At 44.0% G+C, this 21,478-nt stretch overlaps 2 protein-coding genes across 2 annotated transcripts in view; both read left to right on the plus strand.

Moving 5' to 3' along the window:
- FOXP2 (forkhead box P2) overlaps window positions 1–21,478 on the plus strand; it is a 1,221,669-nt gene that overhangs the window by 234,050 nt on the left and 966,141 nt on the right. The gene's annotated exons all lie outside the window — the stretch shown is intronic.
- Window positions 136–9,394, plus strand: LOC148112891 (uncharacterized). The gene is made up of 3 exons (XM_087874180.1): window positions 136–279; window positions 2,370–2,428; window positions 5,019–9,394. The coding sequence occupies exon 3, from the start codon at window positions 5,098–5,100 to the stop codon at window positions 6,037–6,039; it is 942 nt and encodes a 313-aa protein (XP_087730306.1). The 5' UTR covers window positions 136–279; window positions 2,370–2,428; window positions 5,019–5,097; the 3' UTR covers window positions 6,040–9,394.

Consider the following 21,478-nt stretch of genomic DNA (forward strand, 5'->3'; position numbering starts at 1 on the left):
TCTAAGGTAGGTAAAATGAGGACCCAGTTTGTGGGGGCAATAAGCTGACTTTGTAAAAATATACAAAAGTATGAAGGCTATTGCTTAACGCATTGTAAGCCGCCCTGAGTCTCCGGAGAAGGGCGGCATATAAATCAAATTTAAAAAAAATGTGTCTGAACTGACATCATTACGTAAACTGAGAGTGAACTGTTTCTTACAGAAGGAATTGTAGCAAGAAAAAAGGAAAACGAGGATACAGTAAAGAGATGTGTTTCAAGAAGAAAACCTAAAAGAGATGTAAGCATTAAAATGAATATTTTTTAGCAAGCATTAAAATATTACTAATTGCTTTGTGTTTGAGATAGAGAATCTAGTAATAATGTTAACCCAACATAAATGGGGCTTAGACGTGCCTATAAGTATTGGAAGGCAGGACATAGGTAGTATCCTAAGTGTATTGTCCCTTACAAAGCTTGAGTCTAGAAAAAGTTTGGCCACTTTCGAATTTGGTGCATATTGTAGAGTGTTCCTCAAGAAAAATATTGTTGCACTTTACTTCAGCCGCTCTCCTTTAAATTGGTTACTTGTGCATTCTTTATTTTGAATTTGATTTTAAATATATATCTTATTTGTATAGAGTTATGTTGTCTTTTTATGTTATTTTACTTTCCTGCGAATATTATTATGATGCAATTTGTTACACTTTTTTTAAAAAAAAAACCTTGTCTAGTTCTGAATGGATTTTACATAGGTTTTCTTTCTGCAGCTAATCAACAAATCAACAAAAATAAAATTTTAATTAGTAACAAAATAAATATTATTTCTTCAGATTTAATGTCTTTGACTCTTAATTACTTTAGTCTGCCTGTGACTAAGTAATTTAGGGAAGGAGGAGTTGTATGAAAAATCTTGGTGTTAGCTTTAGCCTGAATTGGGAGCTAAGACAAAAGGCTTAACACTAAGTGCACAGTGAGGAAAAAGTTTAAATTCTAAGTGCTGGAAAAACAAGGCATCCCAGATATGCAGAGTTTTGCATCCTCCCATAAAACAGTAAGAGAAACACACAAACAAAATAACCCCAAGGAGACGAGCTCATCCCAATTGGTTGGAGATAAAAATGTGCCATTTGGAGGCCAGAATCCAGATTGGTTGATTAGCTGAGAAATCTACACTTGACTGAATTAGCACATGACCTGACACTAAGGCCAGGTGTCTCCCTGAAGGTATACCTTTCACACCCAAATATATAGCAACATGCACAGGTTGAAAAATGGTTAATGTTCAGCCTTTCTTTCTGAAAGAACATGTTAACATTTCCTTAGAAATAAGATTAGCATGGTGACATTCTTTACCCAAAGCACATGTCTCAATTCTTAGGATTCATGCAGAGTGACATTTTCATCTTTAGTCAATCCTTTTTCAGAATTAGGATGATGGAAAATTGGGTTTGTTTGTTTTTTTAAAATCATGGCTCACACTGTCAGTATTTTGAACCTCTACCCAGGGCTGTCTTAACAGCATTATGGGCCCCAGGCAGTGTACTGGGGCCTTACAACAACTACTTACAGGAATAAAAATGTAAATGGTCGATAAAATTAAACATATATTTGCATGTTAGTATTAATAAAAAATGCAGTAAAATATTAATTTATAATTTAATTTAATTTAAATATTTATTAAAATAGGTTGCTGTATTTATTTATTTATTTATTTAATTTGATTTATATGCCACCCTTCTCCAGAGACTCAGGGCGGCTTACAATGTGCTAAGCAATTTATATGATACAAGGTACATTGAAGGGTTAACATACACAGATTAGTATGGGGCCCCTATACTCGTGGGACCCATGGGCAAGTGCCCATCAGGCCCATGAGTTAAGACAGCCCTGCCTCTACCCAGTTCAGAAAATTGCAACAGGAGAGATTCATATCTTGGGCTGCTGCATCATTGCATAAATAAATATTTTATAGTATCTATTTATAATAAATGATTTAAAATGTAACACAACAAAAGACTAGATGCCATTCAGGGTACATGTCTTTTTTTGTCAGGAAATCACCAAGAATGTTGCAGCAGCTTTACTTAATTGTTAAATGCTCTTGGTAAGGGATAAAATCAGTCTGTTCCTGGATTGTACAGCAAAATTTTGTTTGTAATTTAAGGCCTGATAACAATGACATAATTACCAATAAAGGAGAATATTTGTAGCTTAGGGTTGAAGTGAGGGGTCCTTGTTAGGGTAATGAAATGTCTGCAAGAAAACAAGCAAGCTCAGAGAGCACCAAGGACCCCTCAATGAAATAATTTTCCACAACTTTCATGTGATCTTGAAAACTGTAATTTAGCCTGTTTCTTTGTCCCATTCTTCACACTGCTGCTTATCCAGTGATTAAAATGGAATGGCCAAGAGGACTCCCCAAGTCATATCCTAAAGGGTGGATTTAGGTAATGTACAGTGATTATATATTTCTTACTATTCAACTGCCCAGAGTTTTGGAGAGGTTAAGGGACTGATTGGTTAGTACAAAATGTGGTGCAGTGAAATTTATAATTTATAATGATATAACTGAATCAGTGCTCTATCTAAAGAGCCATGGAGACACAGTGGTTAGAATGCAGGCTAACTCTGCCCACAGCCAAGTTTGATCCTGGCCACTTCAAGATTGACTCAGCCTTCAATCTTTCTGAGTTTGGTAAAATGAGGACCCAGATTATTGGAGCAATATGCAGACTCTGTAAACCATTCAGTGCTTTAAAGCACTATGGAGCAGAATATAAGTCTAAGTGCTATCACTAATTACTATCTTGCCAACTGAAAAAATGAAGACAGAAACAGGGCAAAAAGTAAAATTGTCACTAATGCACTCCTAGGCCTTGGAAAGTCTGTCCTTGTTATTTCTTCTTCCACATTAACACTTTCATTCCCAGATTCTGAGATAGATTGCATGTGTTTAAATTCCTTTAACCAAGTTAAAATTTACTCAATTTACTCAAATTCAAAGAATATTCCTCCATGCTACCCAGAATCTTTAGCAGTCAGATATTATTATTAATATTATTAATAATACAATAATAAATATTTTAGATTCAGGAGACTATTTTGAAAATAATACTGATTAAGTAAATAGAGAAAGGACATAAAGCATGGTTTCTAGACTTTCTCTAAATATTAATAATAGCTCTGATCATGTGACCAGGAAGGAGGGTGGTTTAGATAGGTGTTATGTATGTATCTATTTTGTGCGGGAAATTCAAATGCAGGAATGCTTGTGATTGGTTAACTGTTATTTCAGAACTGTATATAAGGAGGGCTGTTCTTTTTCTTTCTTTCTTTTCTTTTATTAGATTTATATACCGCCCTACTCCCGAAGGACTCAGGGAGGTGAACAGGCACAAAATAAAATACATAAATACAAAAGTTAAAAGATATAATTAAAACCAGATTAAATAATTTAGCCCAAGACAATTAAAAATCCCAATAATTTAAAACAAATTAAAATTTCGATGTAAAAGAATTTTAAAACAGGGGAGAAAATTAGGCCAGGCCGGCTTGCTGGAATAGAAGAATCTTAAGAGCACGGTGGAAGGAGCGTAGATCCGGATCCTCCGTATCTCTGGGGGGAGCTCGTTCCAGATAGTGGGTGCCCCCACAGAGAAGGCCCTCCCCCTGGGGGCCGCCAGTCGACATTGTTTAGCTGATGGCACCCGGAGGAGCCCCTCTCTATGAGAGCGTACCGGCCGGTGGGAGGCTGCTTGTGGTAGTAGGCGGTCCCATAAATAACCAGGTCCTAAGCCATGGAGCGCTCTAAAGGTGGTAACCAGAACCTTGAAGCGCACCCAGAAGACCACCGGGAGCCAGTGCAGCTCACGCAAGAGAGGTATCACACGGGAGCGCCATGTTGCTCCCATAACCACCCGCGTGGCCGCACTCTGCGCCAGTTGGAGCCTCCGAGTGCTCCTCAAGGGGAGCCCCATGTAGAGAGCGTTGCAGTAGTCCAGGCGGGAAGTGACGAGGGCATGAGTGACTGTGTGTAGGGAGTCCCGATCTAGAAAGGGACGCAACTGGTGAATCAGGCGAACCTGATGAAAAATCCTCCCGGTCATGGCCATCAAGTGCTTTTCTAAAGACAGCCATGAATCCAGGAGGATACCCAAGTTGTGACCCCTCTCCGTGGGGGCCAGCGATTCGCTCCCAATAGTCAGCGATGGCGTCAACTGACTATATCGGAACATTGGAAACCACAGCCACTCGGTCTTGGATGGGTTGAGCCTGAGCCTGTTCCTCCCCATCCAGATCCGCATGGCCTCCAGACACCGGAACATCACTTCAAGGGCACCATTGGGGTGGTCCGGGGTGGAGATGTACAGCTGGGTTTCATCAGCATACTGATGGTACTTCACCCCGAAACCACGGATGATCTCGCCCAGCGGCTTTACATAAATGTTGAACAGAAGGGGCAAGAGGACCGACCCTTGTGGCACCCCACATATGAGGGGCCTTGGGGTCGACCTCTGCCCCCCTGCCAACACAGACTGCAACCGGTTGGAGAGAAAGGAGGAGAACCACCATAATACAGTGGCCCCCACCCCTAACTCTTCCAACCAGTGAAGCATGATACCATGGTCGATGGTATCAAAAGCCGCTGAGAGGTCTAATAGGACCAGGACAGAGGAGCAGCCCCTGTCCCGAGCCCTCCAGAGATCATCAACCAATGAAACCAATGCCGTTTCCGTGTTGTACTCAGGTCTGAAGCCCGACTGGAACGGATCCAAATACGTCATTTCATCCAGGTACTGGGGGAGCTGTCGCGCAACCACATTCTCAACAACCTTCGTAACAAAGTGAAGGTTGGAGACCGAACGATAGTTAGCCAACACTGCTGGGTCCAGGGAAGGCTTCTTGAGGAGAGGCCTCACTACCGCCTCTTTCAAGGCGGCGGGGAAGTCACCCCGTTGCCTGTGTTTCTTTGCTGAAGTCTCACCCTGAATTAAAGAGCTGTTGTCACTAGCTTGCTTGTGCCTCTCATTATTCCAGTGCTACAACATTGGCGATGAAGGTGGGATTGAGGCCACAAGAAGCAAATCAAAAAGAGTTCTGACTTTCAGCCAGGGTGATGAGTGGACTACGGAGACATACTGCGATGTCTGCCTACGTCCCGCCAAAACCCTTTGATCCAACCCGAGAGAAGTGGGTGTCGTATCTGACCAGGTTCGAGTGTTCCCTGGAAGCAAGCGAGATGCAAGGGCTCTCAGCGAATCGAAAAAGAGCCCTCTTCTTGAGCCACTGCGGGCCAGACGTTTTCGAGATGGCCGAGTCCCTCTGCGAGCCAACTCCAGTTCAGACGGTCCCCTGGGACGTCCTACAAGCAAACCTGAGAGCCCACTACACTCCCATTCCTTCGAAGTTTGTACAACGCTACGAGCTCCGGCAACGAATACAAAGAGAAGGAGAACTGGTCAGCGCATATGTGGCCGCATTTCAAAAAGCCGCAACGCATTGCAACTACCGGGATCTAGATGATGCACTCCTCGACCAGTTGATTTGTGGCGTTAGAGACACTTGTTTGCAGAGGCGCTTGCTCGCGAAGCCAGATTTGACATTAGCCGGCACGCTCGACAAAGCTAGAGTGCACGAAGCGTCCACTAAGGCTTCCGAAGCGCTACAACGTCCACTGCTGAGCAAAGACGGGCCAAAGTCAGCACTTGTTCATCGAGAGGAGGTGCGAACCAGCACAGAATTAGAGTCAAATGAGGACGTCTTCCACACCGACAAAAAGAAGGGCGAGCAAAGTTGCCGCTGTGAGAACTGCTCAAGTTGCGGGGGAAATCATGAGAGACAGTCCTGCAAATTCCGAGACGCCATTTGCAGGTGCTGTGAAAAGAAGGGCCATTTGGCTAGAGTCTGTAGAGCTCAATTTCCTAGAAATAACAAGTCACGTGACCACAACGACCAACCAGAACCGACACGTTCAAACCAGCCAACCAGAGATGGTGGTGCGAGAATCAAAAGCGAGACACCTACAGCACGAGAATCGGCCAAGCCAGCATGTATGTAGAGGAAAAGGTCTACACGAGAGTAGAAATTGAAGGGAGACCATGCGACATGGAAATCGACACCGGGTCTGCCCTGTCAATCATGTCCTGGGCAACGCTTAAATCATTTCTACCGAAGTTCCAGAGAAACCAGCTTTCACGGCAACGAGTTTGCCTCCTCGACTACCAAGGAAACTGAGTTCCTGTGGAAGGCGTGGGCACGTTCCGGGTCACCTACGGCGAGTTCCAGAAAGAGCTTCCCCTGACCATCGTCAACAAGTCGCTGCCAAGTCTCCTGGGCCTAGCTTGGTTTCGAGTCCTCGGCATGGGCTTCACGGGTGTCCACAGCCTCGGCGGACTGTCTCTAAAGGAAAGCCTCCTGCACAAGTTCCAGGACGTTTTTGAAGAGACGCTAGGCAAGTAGTGGGGACCCCTATTTCTTTTAATTTAGACCCTAATGTAGCCCAGATTAAGTTAAAGGCAAGACGAGTACCATTTGCCCTAAAACCAAAAACAGATGCAGAACTTGACAAACTGATCAAACAAGGGGTGCTAGTTCCTGTAGATCATGCTAAGTGGGAAACCCCAATAGTCACACCAGTAAAGTCAGATGGATCAATCAGAATCTGTGCTGATTATAAATGCACAATCAATAAGGCGTTGCAACAGAGCGCCTATCCAGTTCCGATCGTCCACCATCTGCTTCATTCCCTGGGCCCTGGCAAGATATTCGCTAAGTTAGACCTTGCGCAGGCGTACCAGCAGCTGCCGGTAGATGACGCTATGGCAGAATCACAAACTATAGTAATGCACAGAGGTGCGTTCAAATGCACTAGACTGCAGTTTGGGGTTAGCATTGCTCCAGGGCTCTTCCAAAGCACTATGGAGTGCCTTCTACAAGGACTCCTGGGGGTTGTATCCTATTTTGACGATGTCCTCATTAGTGGCCAGAATGAGGCATAGCTTGGGGATAGAGTTAGACAAGTGCTAACCAGGTTTAGAGAAGCGGGACTTAAACTCAAAAAGTCCAAATGTAAAATTGCGGTACCCTCTGTAGAATTTTTGGGCTACCGAATTGACGGCACAGGCATTCACCCCACAGAAAGCAAAGTAAGGGCCATCCGAAATGCACCCACACCAAAGTCGAAGGCCGAACTGCAGGCCTTCCTGGGACTTCTGAACTTCTATACCATGTTCCTCAAAGACAAAGCCACCATTGCGGAACCGTTGCATAGACTACTAGGAAAAAACGTTCCCTGGGTTTGGGGCAAGACTGAAGCAGCCGTGTTTAAGGCTGTTAAAAAACTTTTGTCTGAGGACAGCTTTCTTATCCAATATAACTTGGAATTGCCGCTTATACTTGTCTGCGATGCATCCCCTTTTGGAGTGGGCACTGTGTTGAGCCATAGTCTACCGAATGGGTTAGAGGCACCAATTGCCTATTACTCTCGCACTCTGTCCAGTGCAGAATGAAATTACAGCCAGCTGGACAGGAAAGCTTTAGTGGCTGTGGCGGGGGTCAAAAAATTTCATGAATATTTGTTTGGCCAGACTTTTGAACTTATAACGGACCATCAGCCATTGTTGGGACTTTTGGCTGGCAACAAACCAACCCCGGCTGCTCTCTCCCCCCAGATGACCAGATGGTCTATTTTCCTGGCTGCTTACTCGTATAGACTAATCCACCGACCGGGCCGGCCTCTGGGCCATGCTGATGCCCTCAGCCGATGCCCCTTGCCCGATCTGTTGGAAAACCCAACTCCGGAAGCCCCTGTATTGTTGATCGATGTTGTATCCCTGGGGCCCCTCTCGTCTGGCGAGGTGGCAAGGGCATCTGCCAAAGACACTGTTTTACGAACTGTGATGGGCTGGGTCATGAGGGGTTGGCCAGCTAAGGTGGACAGTGGGGATTTTCAAGTGTTCTTTAACAAAAAGAATGAGTTGTCTATGCTGGGGGGCTGTTTATTGTGGGGCGATAGGGTGGTTATTCCCTCATGGTTAAGGCATTGGCTGTTGGAATTGCTACACTCTGGTAGGGCACCTGGTATAGTTAGAATGAAGAGTCTGGCTCGGAGTTATGTGTGGTGGCCACATCTTGACCAAGACATCACTGAGTGGGTGGGGAAATGCAGGCCCTGCCAGGAGTCCCGCCCAGATCCCCCTGTAGCTCCCGTTAGAGAGTGGGAAAAGCCTAAGGGACCATGGGGGAGGATTCATATTGATTTTGCAGGGCCCTTCCACAGCCAAAATTTTCTTATAATTGTCGACGCTTTTTCCAAATGGCTGGAAATAGTTTTAATGCCATCAACCACTTCCAAGGCCGTAATTAAGGTCCTCAGGAAACTATTCGCAACACATGGTTTGCCAGACACCCTGGTTTCTGATAACGGGCCCCAATGCACGGCAACTCAATTTGAAAGCTACCTGGCCGAGTTAGGAATATGACACGCATTATCTGCCCCGTTCCATCCGGTTTCGAATGGCCTTGCAGAGAGATTTGTACGAACGACCAAAAAAGCTCTGTCCCGACTCGATGCGGGGGACTGGCAAGCTAGGATTGATCAATTCTTAGCAATACAGCATGCAACCCCGTGCACTGCCACAGGGCGCAGCCCAGCAGAGCTCTTAATGGGCCGTAAACTCAGGTGCACTCTTGATCGCTTACACCTGAACTATTCCACAGATAATTTTAAGGGGGAAGAGGGAGAATTAAGACAATTCCAAATCGGGACCCCGGTATTTGCAAGAAATTATGCTAGCGGTCCACTGTGGATTGGGGGAATTATTGTTGGAATCACCGGTCCGAAATCATACACAGTGGACATAGGGCAAGGTAAAATTTGGAGAAGGCACATAGATCAATTGCGTAAACGTTTGAATTGTGAAGCCTGTGAAAGCTCCGATATTGTTAAACCTAACTTCCAAAGTTTCCCCGAAACAGCTATCTCAAGCCCGAGTAAACCGGATTACTTATCAGGTAAGCCTGAATTCCAGCACCGCCCCAACGAGTCGACACTCCCAACCGAGGATGGCCACGCCTCTGGAGAAATCCAGGAGGTTCCATTGGCAGAGCCAGGAGAGACGGGAAGTCCCTCTGACCGGCTCGATGCCTCACCAACAACTGAACTGCGCAGGTCAACCAGAGTGAAGTCACGCCCTGGTCACCTGCGTGATTTTGTATGTAAATATGTAAATAGATAGGATAAGTGCCTTCTGGGAATGGAGGGGTGTTAGGTATGTATCTATTTTGTGCGGGAAATTCAAATGCAGGAATGCTTGTGATTGGTTAACGGTTATTTCAGAACTGTATATAAGGAGGGCTGTTGCCTGTGTTTCTTTGCTGAAGTCTCACCCTGAATTAAAGAGCTGTTGTCACTAGCTTGCTTGTGCCTTTCGTTATTCCCGCGCTACAACAATGTGTTGGGGTCTTTTTTCTGCCTGAACTGTTTGAATTGGCCTGTTTGAATTGGCTTCTTAATCCATATCAAATTTCACACTGCTCTGTTCATGTTACAGAATTATCCTACTGATGGGATACAAAGACTAAATCATTTTCATTTAATATAATTTCATTCCAATATCCTTTGGGTTGGAAAAATAAAAAAAGTAAGTGTTTCATTCTTCTGTGATACAACTAGCTAATTTTAATTAGGAAGTGGGTGGTGTTCACCAAACAAATCATTCACACATCTATGCAGAATATTAATATTATAGTTGGCAATAAGGCCAAATCAATAGGTGACTAGAATCTGTCTGTCTGTCTGTCTGTCTGTCCATCTATCTGTCTGTCTGTCAGGCCTTGCCTCGTCTCTCCGCTCAAGAAAGTAGAACTCTTGAAACAATTGGCATTTTAAAAGGAAACTTTTATTGAAAGGAAAGTGATAGCAAGACAAAGAAAGCAGGATCTGAGGATTCCTGCACAATTCCATTAGATTTAAACAGTTTAGAGACCCCTTCCCTCAGTCCAGTGTTGAATAAGCCAATCTGCAGGTGCAAATATGTTTTGAGAATCACAGGCTGAGAAGGTGATAAGAAGGTGTTCTCAGGTGTCACTTGCTGCAGGCTCCGGAGCTGAGATAAAACAGATGGCCCTCCTCCCTTTCGTTCCCAGGAAGGTAGATCAAAGCACAGGACAGACAGGCACCAGGAAGAAGAGTATAAACTGAGAAATGCCTACAGACCCCTTCCCCACCAGAATGGCAGCATCCTGATAGGGATTTATGGGACCTTACATGCTGCCTCCTTAGGAGAAGGAAAAGTCTACCTGGAAACGAAACACAAGGAGAGATACAGAGCAATTGTTTAGTTAGGTTTACCAGGGTATTGGGCTTGAAACTGTCTTAATAACTTGGGGGCTCTGATATGCTTCTTAGCTACCCATTTGTTTTGAGAGTGAGGCAAGTGCTTCCAGGATGCTATGTAATGCATGGCGCCATGGTGTGTGTGTGATAGAATTAAGGCCCCGCTCTCAATGCCTACGTGACATTGTTGAATGAGAGGACTGATGGGATTAAGTCCCCGCTCAATGTATACATGACATCTCACCTTTGTTGGGCTACCCCAGCAGGACTAAGGAAGTGGGCATGTCATACCCATATATGGTAATCACGTAAACATCCGGAAATGAATATACTGACTGAAAAGAATATATAAACCTGTATGTAAAAACCCCTCGGGGTTCAGACTTTGCTTGAGCTATCGCTGCTGAACCTTGCGCAATAAACCTTTCCTTTCAATAAAGAGCTGGTGTGGTCTCTTTTCTGTAACATTTTCTGGCCAGGAAAGGAGCCAGCCAGGAGTCACCAGGCGATTTTTCACTCTGGACGACCAGGACCCCACGGCGGTGGAGGGATCCCTTGCCCAGGTACCTCAGGTGCCATGAAGTCATTTACTGCAGAGGGACGGGACGGGGAGCCATCCGCCAACGAGGGTACATCCAGTCAGTCCAAGGACCCTTTGTGAGTAAAGGAAAGGAAGTCTGAACAAATCCGGATCAGGATGTGAGAGGAAGACCTGCCGGCAGGCGAGTATGTAATATTGTTGGTTACCTACTCCACTTGAGAGTAGAAGAGGGTGCCTGATCACTGCCCTGGACTCGCAATGTTGTTCTTAAAGAAGTCCATGTTAAGTTGTTCTTAAAGAAGTCCATGTTAAGTTGTGTGGGAGGTTAAGCTATTGCATTTCCTATTGGTGACCGTTGGAACGTCTGGCACTGTAGGTCAGTGGCAGTGTCTTAGAAATGGGAGGGAAGAGTAGTGTCCCAAGGACACCGCTCCAATGTATGTTAAATAATTTCCAGCAGGCTTTTAGCAGAGATTATGGGGACCCGAAAGCAGATAAGTTTACTTTGCAGAAGTTATGCAAAGATGAGTGGCCCATCTTCGGCATAGGGTGGCCTCCATCAGGGACCTTAGATCTCCGAATAATAGGTTTAGTACATCAGACGATTACTGATCCTGACATTGGTCATCCCGATCAATATCAATATATAGATCAGTGGCAAATAGCAGTAGAAAATAACAAGAGTGGTTAAGAAAAGGCAGGGCTGAGTGGATGTGAATGTGTGTGAGTCGTACACTTGAGAATAGTCAAAGAAAGAAATCCCTGTGTCAGAAAAGATCAAAAACTGTCTTAAGTGGGGGAATGGAGGAAGAAACTAGGCCCCCTCCATATGTGCCCTGATATCCACCCTTGCCTTTACAGGCACAAGTGGGAGCTGTGGTAGTTCAATCCGGAGGTCAATCAGTAAGGCCGAAGGAGAAGAAACAAATAAAGAAGGAGAAAAAGGAGCTTTCTTCCTCTGAGTCAGAATCAAAGGAGGACTCCCCAGTGGTCCAGCGAACTTGTAGTAAGGGAGATCCACCCAATCTAGTTGCCCCATTAAGACAAGTGGGCCAGCAATTTATAGATGCCCAAAGTCAGCCCCATATAGCCTCTATATTTCAATACACTCCTTTCACTACTACAGATCTATTAAACTGGAAACAACATTATGGCCCATTTAATCAAAAACTAAGAGAAGTTGTGGATCTGATTCAAACTATAATGCAGACCCATATGCCCACATGACATACCCCAACTCCTGGGAACCCTTCTCACACCTGAGGACCGAGAAAAACGGAGGGCGGCTAGGGATAAAATCCTGAAGGAAAGATTCCCTAATGATAATGATCAAGCCCATCAAGCCGAGAGACGACATAGGGCTGCCGAAGTCGATCCACATTGGGGTCCTAATGATGCAATTCATAGGATTCACCTGATGGACTTCTGTGCCCTCACCATAGAAATGCTGACCAGGGCAGGAAAACCTCCTGTCAATTTTTCAAAACCTGTCACGGTGTTGCAAAAGCCTGATGAAAGCCCGGAAAGTTTCTTAGAGCGGCTAATTGAGGCATACGAGCAGTATGCCCAAATTGACATAAAACAACCACAAAATTTGGCTATATTGAATGAAAAATTCATTGCCCAAAGTGCTGAAGATATTAGGCGGAAACTACAAAAACAGGAAGGAGCATTGGGAATGAATACCAGTCAGTTAGTAGAAATAGCAAGGAAAGTGTTTGTAAATAGAGACAAGGAAGAGAAGAAGGAGAGAGAGGGACGAATGCAAAGGAAGGCAGAGTTACTTGCTGCCGCATTGGAGGAGTGACTCTTGGACCCAACCAGTGTGCCCTGTGTAAAGAAGAGGGACACTGGCAGTGGGAATGCCCACAGCGAATGGGATACCGGGGTCGAGGAAGAGGTAGGGCATTGCCTCCTCCCGCCATAAGAGAAAACGTGCTGAGAGGAAGAGGAAGGGGAGGTTATGGGATAAGAGGACAAGGGAAGCGCCCCCTGGAGAGGGGGGAGCTGATTGGATTAGCAGAGATGGACTGGACTGAATGACGGGGACCAGGCTTAGAGGACCCACCCCCAGAGCCCTTGGTTTCAATAAAGGTGGGAAAAAAGGGAGGCAGTCACCCAGGTAATGGCTATGTGGGAATATCAGAGAATTGCTGACACTGGCAATTATGAAACTCCTCTTGAAAAGTCAGAAGAGTTTCAGAGGGGGGGAATAAAGTGGACTGATGGGATTAAGCCTCCGTTCATTGTATATGTGACATCTCACCTTTGTTGGGCTATCCCGGCAGGACCAAGGAAGTGGGCATGTCATACCCATATATGGTAATCACATATACATCCGGAAATGAATATACTGACTGAAAAGAATATATAAACCTGTATGTAAAAATCCCTCGGGGTTCAGACTTTGCTTGAGCTATCACTGCTGAACCTTGCACAATAAACCTTTCCTTTCGATAAAGAGCTGGTGTGGTCTCTTTTCTGTAACAGGAGGAGGTGGTGCTTTCTCAGATGGCCTAAGTGGGGAGGTGATTTATGGTTTCAGCAAGCTACACTGAAATACAGACTGAGAGGAGGGGGGAAACAGGGTCAGAATTGAGCCGTAAATTACGTGCGGCAGAGTTGACTTCACTGGGAAGTTGCTGACATGTTGCTCCTAATAAATAATTGGATTTCTTTTGAAACTTGGCTCATGTGTTAATTAGGGCATCTGTTGGAACCCCAACAGCGTCAACTCTGCAGCTCAACTCTGACCCTATTTTCCCCCTCCTCTCAGTCTGTGTCATAAATCACATTCTCCAATGAGGCACTTTCGCGGGCTGTAGAAACCACGCCTCACATGCCAGCTCTGGTAATCTGAGATCCAACCTTGAAGAAGGTATGCATGGAATGTGCTTTTGAATGTGGCTGCTGAACTGCTCCGTCAGTCCTTCCCCCTTTCCTGCCCATGGCAACTCGAGAGCAGACCAGGAATCCTTTGCGAGTTGACATGTCTTATTTTTTGACTTGCCTCCCATATTCTCTTAAGTCTTTTACTCCATCTACTTCTAGATCTGCATTCTGACTGTGCAACCTAACTTTTTCTCCCCTCTCTACTCTTTCCCACTGTCTAGTTTTAAAGCTATCTATTCTAACCTCTATCTCCTTTCCCCAGATTCCTGTTTCTCCCATTCCTTAATCTTTTAAAATATTTTCCTCCTATTTGAATTCCTTAGTCATTATTAATTTTGATGATATCTTTTGATGATACCTTGTTGTCTTCTTTTTGCTGGTTTCTCAGTTCTGCTTTCTCCTCCATTCCTTCTTGTGGCTCCTTTCTTTCCTGATTGTCCTGGTCTATGCTCATTATCCCTTGTATAGTATTTTTCAGTTTTTGGTCTATGCCATCAAATAATTTCACCATCACCTTATGTTGTTCCTGTATAAGGACTTTAATGCTTTGAAACATCAGCTCCATTTTGTTTACAATTCCACTCACTTCCACCTTGTGTTGTGTCTTATTTTGTTTAATTGGTCCCACTTTTAGTCCAGGAATCATTCATTCAAAACTGAGCTTACACAAATCACAATTTTTAATATCTCATAAATAATCAGTCAAATCTATTTAAATAAACCAGGGGGTTACCAAGCCTCCTCAAGTCACTTTTATACATTCAATCATATAACATAACACCGAGGAGTCTTTTACTTAAAGTTTTTATTTAATATTCAAATCTCCAGTGGTGTTAGAGTAGATCCATGTTATCCAGTAAACATTTTCAGTCCTTCAGATGGTTATTCCCAGGCTTGCATATTTTTCCTTTCATCAGCAGATGGCGGTCTCTGCTTCACAATGTGTTATTGACAAGTCTGATTTTAATTATTTTAAATTATAATTCCAATAAAAAAGCACTATTAATTTTTTAAGTTCCAGCATTTTAAAATGCCCTCTCAATACCACGTCTGTGCTTGTTCACCACTTTAACAAGTAGTTCTAGATATATATTCCCCCTAAATTTCTTTGGGGTCAGATTTTAATATTCTCTCACCCAGTTCACACACCATTCACCATCTCTTCACTCCTGCAGTGTCTTAGGTATTCAGGCTGTCCCCAGCTTCATGGCAGCTATGTTGACTGCCGCTGCTCCTTGTCTTCGGATGAGGGGGATTTTTCAAGTCAGGGAGGAGAGATATGGCTCTCCTTGACCTGCAAGGCACCCCCCTTTACTTCACCACCCCTACAGAGTGGCTATGGCTCCTTTCAGAGCCCTTCGATGGGGAGAGTTTGAAGCAGGGCTGCGGAGCTCACATTCGTCATCTCCGATAGCGCTGGAAGTACAACTGGAAGTCCCCACTCCATAAAGGAGGGTATTGTGAGTTCTTCTGCTGGTAGTTCTGGCATTGGGTTGAATTCCTGGCCAGTGGCAACTCTGAATGGGGTGAATCCAGTGCTGGAGTGCACTCCGTTATTTTAAGCAACTTCTGCGAAAGGCAAGAGGTTGGTCCAATTATCTTGGTAGTTGATGAAGCACCTTAGATGCTGCTCTAGAACCCCATTCGTTCGTTCTATCCCCTCCCTATTTGTTTGAGGACGATGACTGGAACTCAGGCCTTGATCAGTATCTAGAAGGCTTAGGAAAACTCTCCAGAACTTTGACACCCCAGTCAGATATAATCCTCTGGGGGGCTCCATGCAATCGATACATGTGGTGCAGGAATATTTTCACTAGAGTTTTGTCAGTGGGGATCTTCTGGCAAGGTATGAAGTGTATCTGCTTGGAAAACAGGTCTATCACTACCGAAATGACAGTGTTTCCTGCACTGTCTGACAGCTCTACTATGAAATCCATAGAGATCTCTCTCCATGGTGCTGACAGTTCGGCTACTGTTTTCAGTAGCCCTGGGGTTTTCCCCTGCCTTGTCTTTGAGTTCTTGACAAACAGGACAACTGGCCACATAGCTTTCTATGTCTTTCTTTAAGGAAGGCCACCAGAATTGCCTTTTTATCGAGTGCAGTGTTTTTACAAATCTGAAGTGGCCATTTAGCTTTGAATCATGGCAGGTTTTCATGAGGTTGGGTCTCTGGCTAGCTGGGACATACAGTTTCCCTCCCATCCATGCCACGCCATCTTTTAGCAAAAAAGTGTTCTTATGAGCCTGGAACCAATCATTTGCGAGGAATGTGTGTTTGAATGCTTGTGTAGTAGCATTGTCAGTTGCAGGTCCAGTTTTTCTTGTGCTCTGGTCACTACTTTAGCGGTTAGCTGGGAGCAAGAGCTTGACTATCTCTGACTTCGTGCTATTGTACTGGGGCATTCTGGATAGGACATTGGCTAGGAAGTTCAGGGAGGTATTTGAGAGTGAAGTTGAAGTGCTTGAAATACTGGGCCCAGCATACTTGCTTTTTGGGGATAGTTTCCATGGGGTCTTAAGGGCCCCCAGATTTTTGTGGTCAGTCCAGTCCTGGAAGGGGATTTTATTCTCCTCCAAGAAATGCCTCCATGTAAGGAGAGTCCATTGAATGGCATACGCCTCTTTCTCCCAAACAGCCCATCTCTGATGTGCCAGGAAAAAGCCCAACTGCTGCAGGTAGCCATCGTAATTCACACCCAGAGGAGGGTGTTTTCCGTTCTAGCTGTGGGGCTCTTGCCAGCCCTGGGGTATTTGTAGGACCGGTGCTATGTGTGGTGGGTTTGCTCGGGTGGCTGCTGGCCCCACTACCCTATCTGCTGGGTCCATAGCCGCTGGACCTGGGGTGGTGGCTCTGGCTCCATCAGTGGCTGCTGCTTCTTTGCCGCCGCCTTCTCAGTGGTCCAATTCCCCCCGTGTTCTCACTTTCTAAAAAGCCTCCATCATAAACCACATGACTTGTTTTTTAAGTTGCTCGTCCTTGACCAGTTCCTTGACCAAGTCCTCCTGATACCACACGGTGTCCAGCTCGCATTTCCAGCCTGGTTTCCGGCCGCCTCAGGTGAGGATGACACCTTTAGTTCTTCCATCCCAGTTGTCTTTCTTCCCCACTCCAATTGACCATCTTGGTTTCATGGGATCCTCCAGAGTGGCCTCATCTTTGATAGGGTGGTGGGTGATGATAGAAGTTTCACTCCAGCACTTTCCTTCTCCATGCTCGCTGCTTTGGTCAGACATGGCTTGCATGGTCCCCTCGTAGAGCGAGTGCTTCTCTGGATTGACCACTTTTGCAGATTTATGTCAGGCCTTGCTTCTCCTTTCTGCTCAAGAAAGTAGAACTCTTGAAACAATTGGCATTTCAAAAGGAAACTTTTATTGAAAGGAAAGTGATAGCAAGACAAAGAAAGCAGGATCTGAGGATTCCTGCACAATTTCATTAGATTAAAACAGTTTAGAGACCCCTTCTCTCAGTCCAGTGTTGAATAAGCCAATCTGCAGGTGCAAAGATGTTTTGCAAATCACAGGCTGAGAAGGTGATAAGAAAGTGCTTCAGGCTCCAGAGCTGAGATAAAACAGATGGCCCTCCTCCCTTTCGTTCCCAGGAAGGTAGATTAAAGCACAGGATAGACAGGCACCAGGAAGAAGAGTATAAACTGAGGAATGCCTCCAATGCCTTCTTACCAGAATGGCAGCATCCCGATAGGAATCTATGGGACCTGACACTATCCATCCATCCATCCATCCATCCATCCATCCATCCATCCAGTGTCTATCTATAGGCAGTAAAAAGAGAAATTATTTAATTTATTTCATTGGTAGTCACTGATGCAGAAACTTTCAGCTCATTTAGAACAAGAATTCTTTTGGCTTTCAGGAATCTATTTCTAATCAATTGCAATATTTTGCTCTTAATAGAACATTTTAAATTATACAGAGAAAAGGCTTGCATATTTATCTCATCTGAACAAAAACATGAGTTGCAATCAGCAGGTAAAGTAGACACAACATTGTTCACTATATTTCTGAACATTTTGAAAAGAGTACATTTTCAAAATTTTGTCTCCAGTTTAGTGAAAGTCACTCAGAAGCTGTGTTGCCTGTGTGTGCCACATGTCCATGTGTGCACATGCATGCTGTTTGTCAAATCTCCATATATGATAAAAAGTCAAGTTTGCACAAAATTAAATTGTTCCACAATAAGAATAAATTTAGGTACTATAAAATTCTATGCTTGCGAGAAGTCCTGCACAAGCTTGCTGCCTGGATTAACTGCAGGAGTGTCAGCCCTTTGAAGGAGACCAGAGAAGAAAATCAATTTTATGAATACTAATATTACTTTTATCATACGGCTGCTGTATTAGTATCTATCAAATCTGAATGTTCCTGTCCTCTCCCTACCTTTACCCTAAAGAGAACTAGTGAAAGTCAGGTCTGAAACATTGTCTCAAATTACATGTCTACTGTGGACTCAGATTTCTCTCATCTGACACTTATTTTGGCTGTGGCTCTTCCTCCCATTTTTCAAGTTTGTTCTCACAGTCCATTGCAAACAGTGAAGGTTTTTTGCTGTTTCTACAAGGAATACAGAGCAGAAGGTCTTGTCTTTTACTTGGGATAGCAAGTGGGCGGTTCTTTCCCATGCAGTTGTTGTTTAGCAGTTGTAGCCAAACTGTTCTGGATCAGGCCCAACTGGAGTCATGCCAGGCACAATCCCAAGTCTCCTGTGCACAAAGAAGTGCTCCCTCCAAAAATTTTTTCCACATACAGCATGCCAGAAATTAGAGGGAACATTATTAAGAAGTTATGCACTTATGTGCATAGATAGTAATAATTTTTAGGAAGATATGCTGTACTTAACATGCTTAATTATAGCTTATTTTTCAGTGAGAATTCTGAGACTGGCTTAAAACTATGCAGCGTTATTCTTCAATATGTAAATCTAGAGTAATGCCAGACCCCAAATAAAATTTCCAGATTATAGCAAACATACAAAAATTTCTTCCCCCCCCCCATTCCTTATGAAAAATTCTTATTATCTAATAACTCATGGCATGATTTTCTATCATTTTCATCCTTACTAAAGATTCAGAAATAAAAGCAAATGGTTGTCTTTTGTTCCGTTACTCTCCATTTTATTTATCTTGATTCCCCCCCAATAGTTTAATACAGCTAATCCTCGAGTTACAAATGTAATAGAGCCTGCCAATTACATTCATAACCCGAGGATTCATTTTGTTGAATCACGTTAAATCAACATGATCACTTGCTACTTTCCTCAATGCATTTGTTAATTGAATGCGCAGATAATTAAATGCACATGAGGTATTTCAGAGTGGGGAAGAGCATGCGGGGCCTAGTGCTGGAGCAGGCATTCCAAGGTGTCCCCCAATCCACTGAGATACCTCATACTCCCCTGGGGTCCCCACAATTGCTTCCCCCCCCCACCGTGCCCCGCCGGGTCTCCACAGACTGGGTCTGCTTTGCTAGCATCCCAGATTCCACTTACTCCTCTCCACCCCATTTCCCATGGATTACTTACTTTTTTGAAGATCTCCAGAGCACCAGAAGAGGCTGACTCACTAGCTATAGGAACGGGAAATCTACGGAAAACATTTTTGCCAGCTTCTGAGTAAAAGACATGAGCCTGGGGCCATGTGGCCAACAGGACTCTGGTAGTAGAAAAGGCCTGGGCTGGGCCACAGCAGCCTCCTGCTTCAGAACAGCTTCAAGGATTGAGGCAGCAGCAGCTGCCAATCAACGAGGAATTTGCTTCCTTTGTCTCATCAGGCTGAACTGCAAGCCCCTTGTTGATTGGCTGCCATGCCCCGATCCCTGAAGCTGCTCATTTGAACTAGCCAGTCAGCAGCAAACAGGAGGCTGCTCGTTGCCAGCCTGACTGGGCCCAAACTAAGCCTGCAGGCCCTCATGGCAGAGAAGCCAGTCCTTTATTCAGATGGGGAAAGCTGTTTTCCTTACATCTCATGTTCTTACAGCTTCATGAGCTTCTGAATAAAAGACTTTGGCTTCTCTGCCACATGGGTCAGCCTCTTCTGTAGCTCTTCAAAATGTAAGTACAATAAAGCCATGGAAAATGGGGTGGGGAGGAGTAAGTGGAATCAGGGATGCTAGCAAAGCAGGCACAGACTGTGGAATGGGCTGAACAGAGCCTTGTAGTGCCAGATCCAGCCACGGAGGCTCCATTTCCCCCTGTAATGGGGCGGGAGAGGCCTCTGGAGGCCCGAATGAGGCTTCTGAGGGGCAGTTCCACTTCGGACTGCAACTTGCCATGCTAGGCCTCTGAAGGCCTGAATGGGACTTCCGAGGGGTGGATTAGCCCCTTGGAAGCTCCATTTCAGCTGGAAATGTTCAGGAAGAATGTTGCAGAGCCTCTGTGGTTGTTCGTAAATTAACAACTGCCATGGTGCTGCAAGATTCATAGTTTCTGGCCTTGTTTGGAAACGCTAGGGAGCACTGATCACATAACTTCAAACTATCGCTAAGGGAATGCTCGTAACCCGGGAATTATCTGTAGTCATTGTGCAAGTTGACTTTCAGCTGTAGAACTTAGTTTCTTTAGACTCCTTTCCCCCAGCCTTGCTACAATTTACACTGGCATATATCCCTGAAATTTTTCTGAGTTTTAGGAATAGCAAATATTTGTTTTCAATGTAGACATCTATAAGAAGTCCATAAGAATATGTAAAATTGCTAGTGTAATGTGTTTTACAGTAGATCTTCTTGGTTTCAGAATTGATGGTTGTTCAATAAACTGAAATGAAACTGGAGACAATAAACAAAACTGCAAACATGAGCAAATGAAGTGTTGAACAGATTGTAGTAAAATAAGTACAAATGTGCAATGTTATACATGAAAGATATAGATGTGCAGGCAGGCAGGCAGATGGACAGAGATGTATGTATGTATGTATGTATGTATGTATGTATGTATGTATGTATGTATGTATCAATACAACAAAGTTATTAAAGGATATGAAAAGATTTTGTGGATTTGTTGAGCTCCAAGAAATGCTGATATTTTAGGTTGCTTTAAGATAATTTCCATTTCACAGCAGTCAAGAAGTTAATGTCTTATACTGTGTTTATTATAAATCCAATTGAAAAAAGTACTTTGAAAAAGTGAAAAACCTTTTACAGGATTGCTAGGATACAGCAGAGAACATAACTAGGTCAGAGTTGTGTGTAGAAATGGTCACACCAACCATGGAACTGTATATTGAAGGTTGCACTCAAAAATGAGTGATACCAGAGCTTAATGAGATATATAAAATTAATGCCAAAACAAGTTAAAAGTTGGGTTTTAATCTCATTGGTATGTTAAAGAAGAATTTCCCAATCACCTATCCTAAAGAACACTCTTAAGAACTATATCTCAGAGCTTCATTAATTGATTTTAATGTAACTTAATTAAACACTCTATAACAGTTTTTCTGAAATTATTTCCCCATCACCTGCCTTATATAAGAGATGCTGAAAAATAATATCCGCTTCCTTTGCCCCCTCATAGAAATATTTTAAATATTAACCATAAAAATCATTCCAATTTGATCTTGAATATCAGAAGCAAGAACACTTCTCTGTATAAAGAAGACATTGTTGAATCAGACATTGTGAGTTTAGTCTCCATGGCCAGAACAAGTACTAAAAGAAATACATTCCTGAGACAAGAAAAGTAAGTAGTATCCCAAGTTGATTCTAAGTTAGAATATTCCA

This window comes from Pantherophis guttatus, chromosome 7, assembly GCF_059756535.1.
Source record: "Pantherophis guttatus breed Tessera chromosome 7, ASM5975653v1, whole genome shotgun sequence".
Taxonomy (NCBI): Eukaryota; Metazoa; Chordata; class Lepidosauria; order Squamata; family Colubridae; genus Pantherophis; species Pantherophis guttatus.

Coding starts and splice junctions, on each gene's coding strand:
- LOC148112891 (XM_087874180.1), top strand. CDS start 5,098: ATGAGTGGACTACGGAGACATACTGCGATGTCTGCCTACGTCCCGCCA.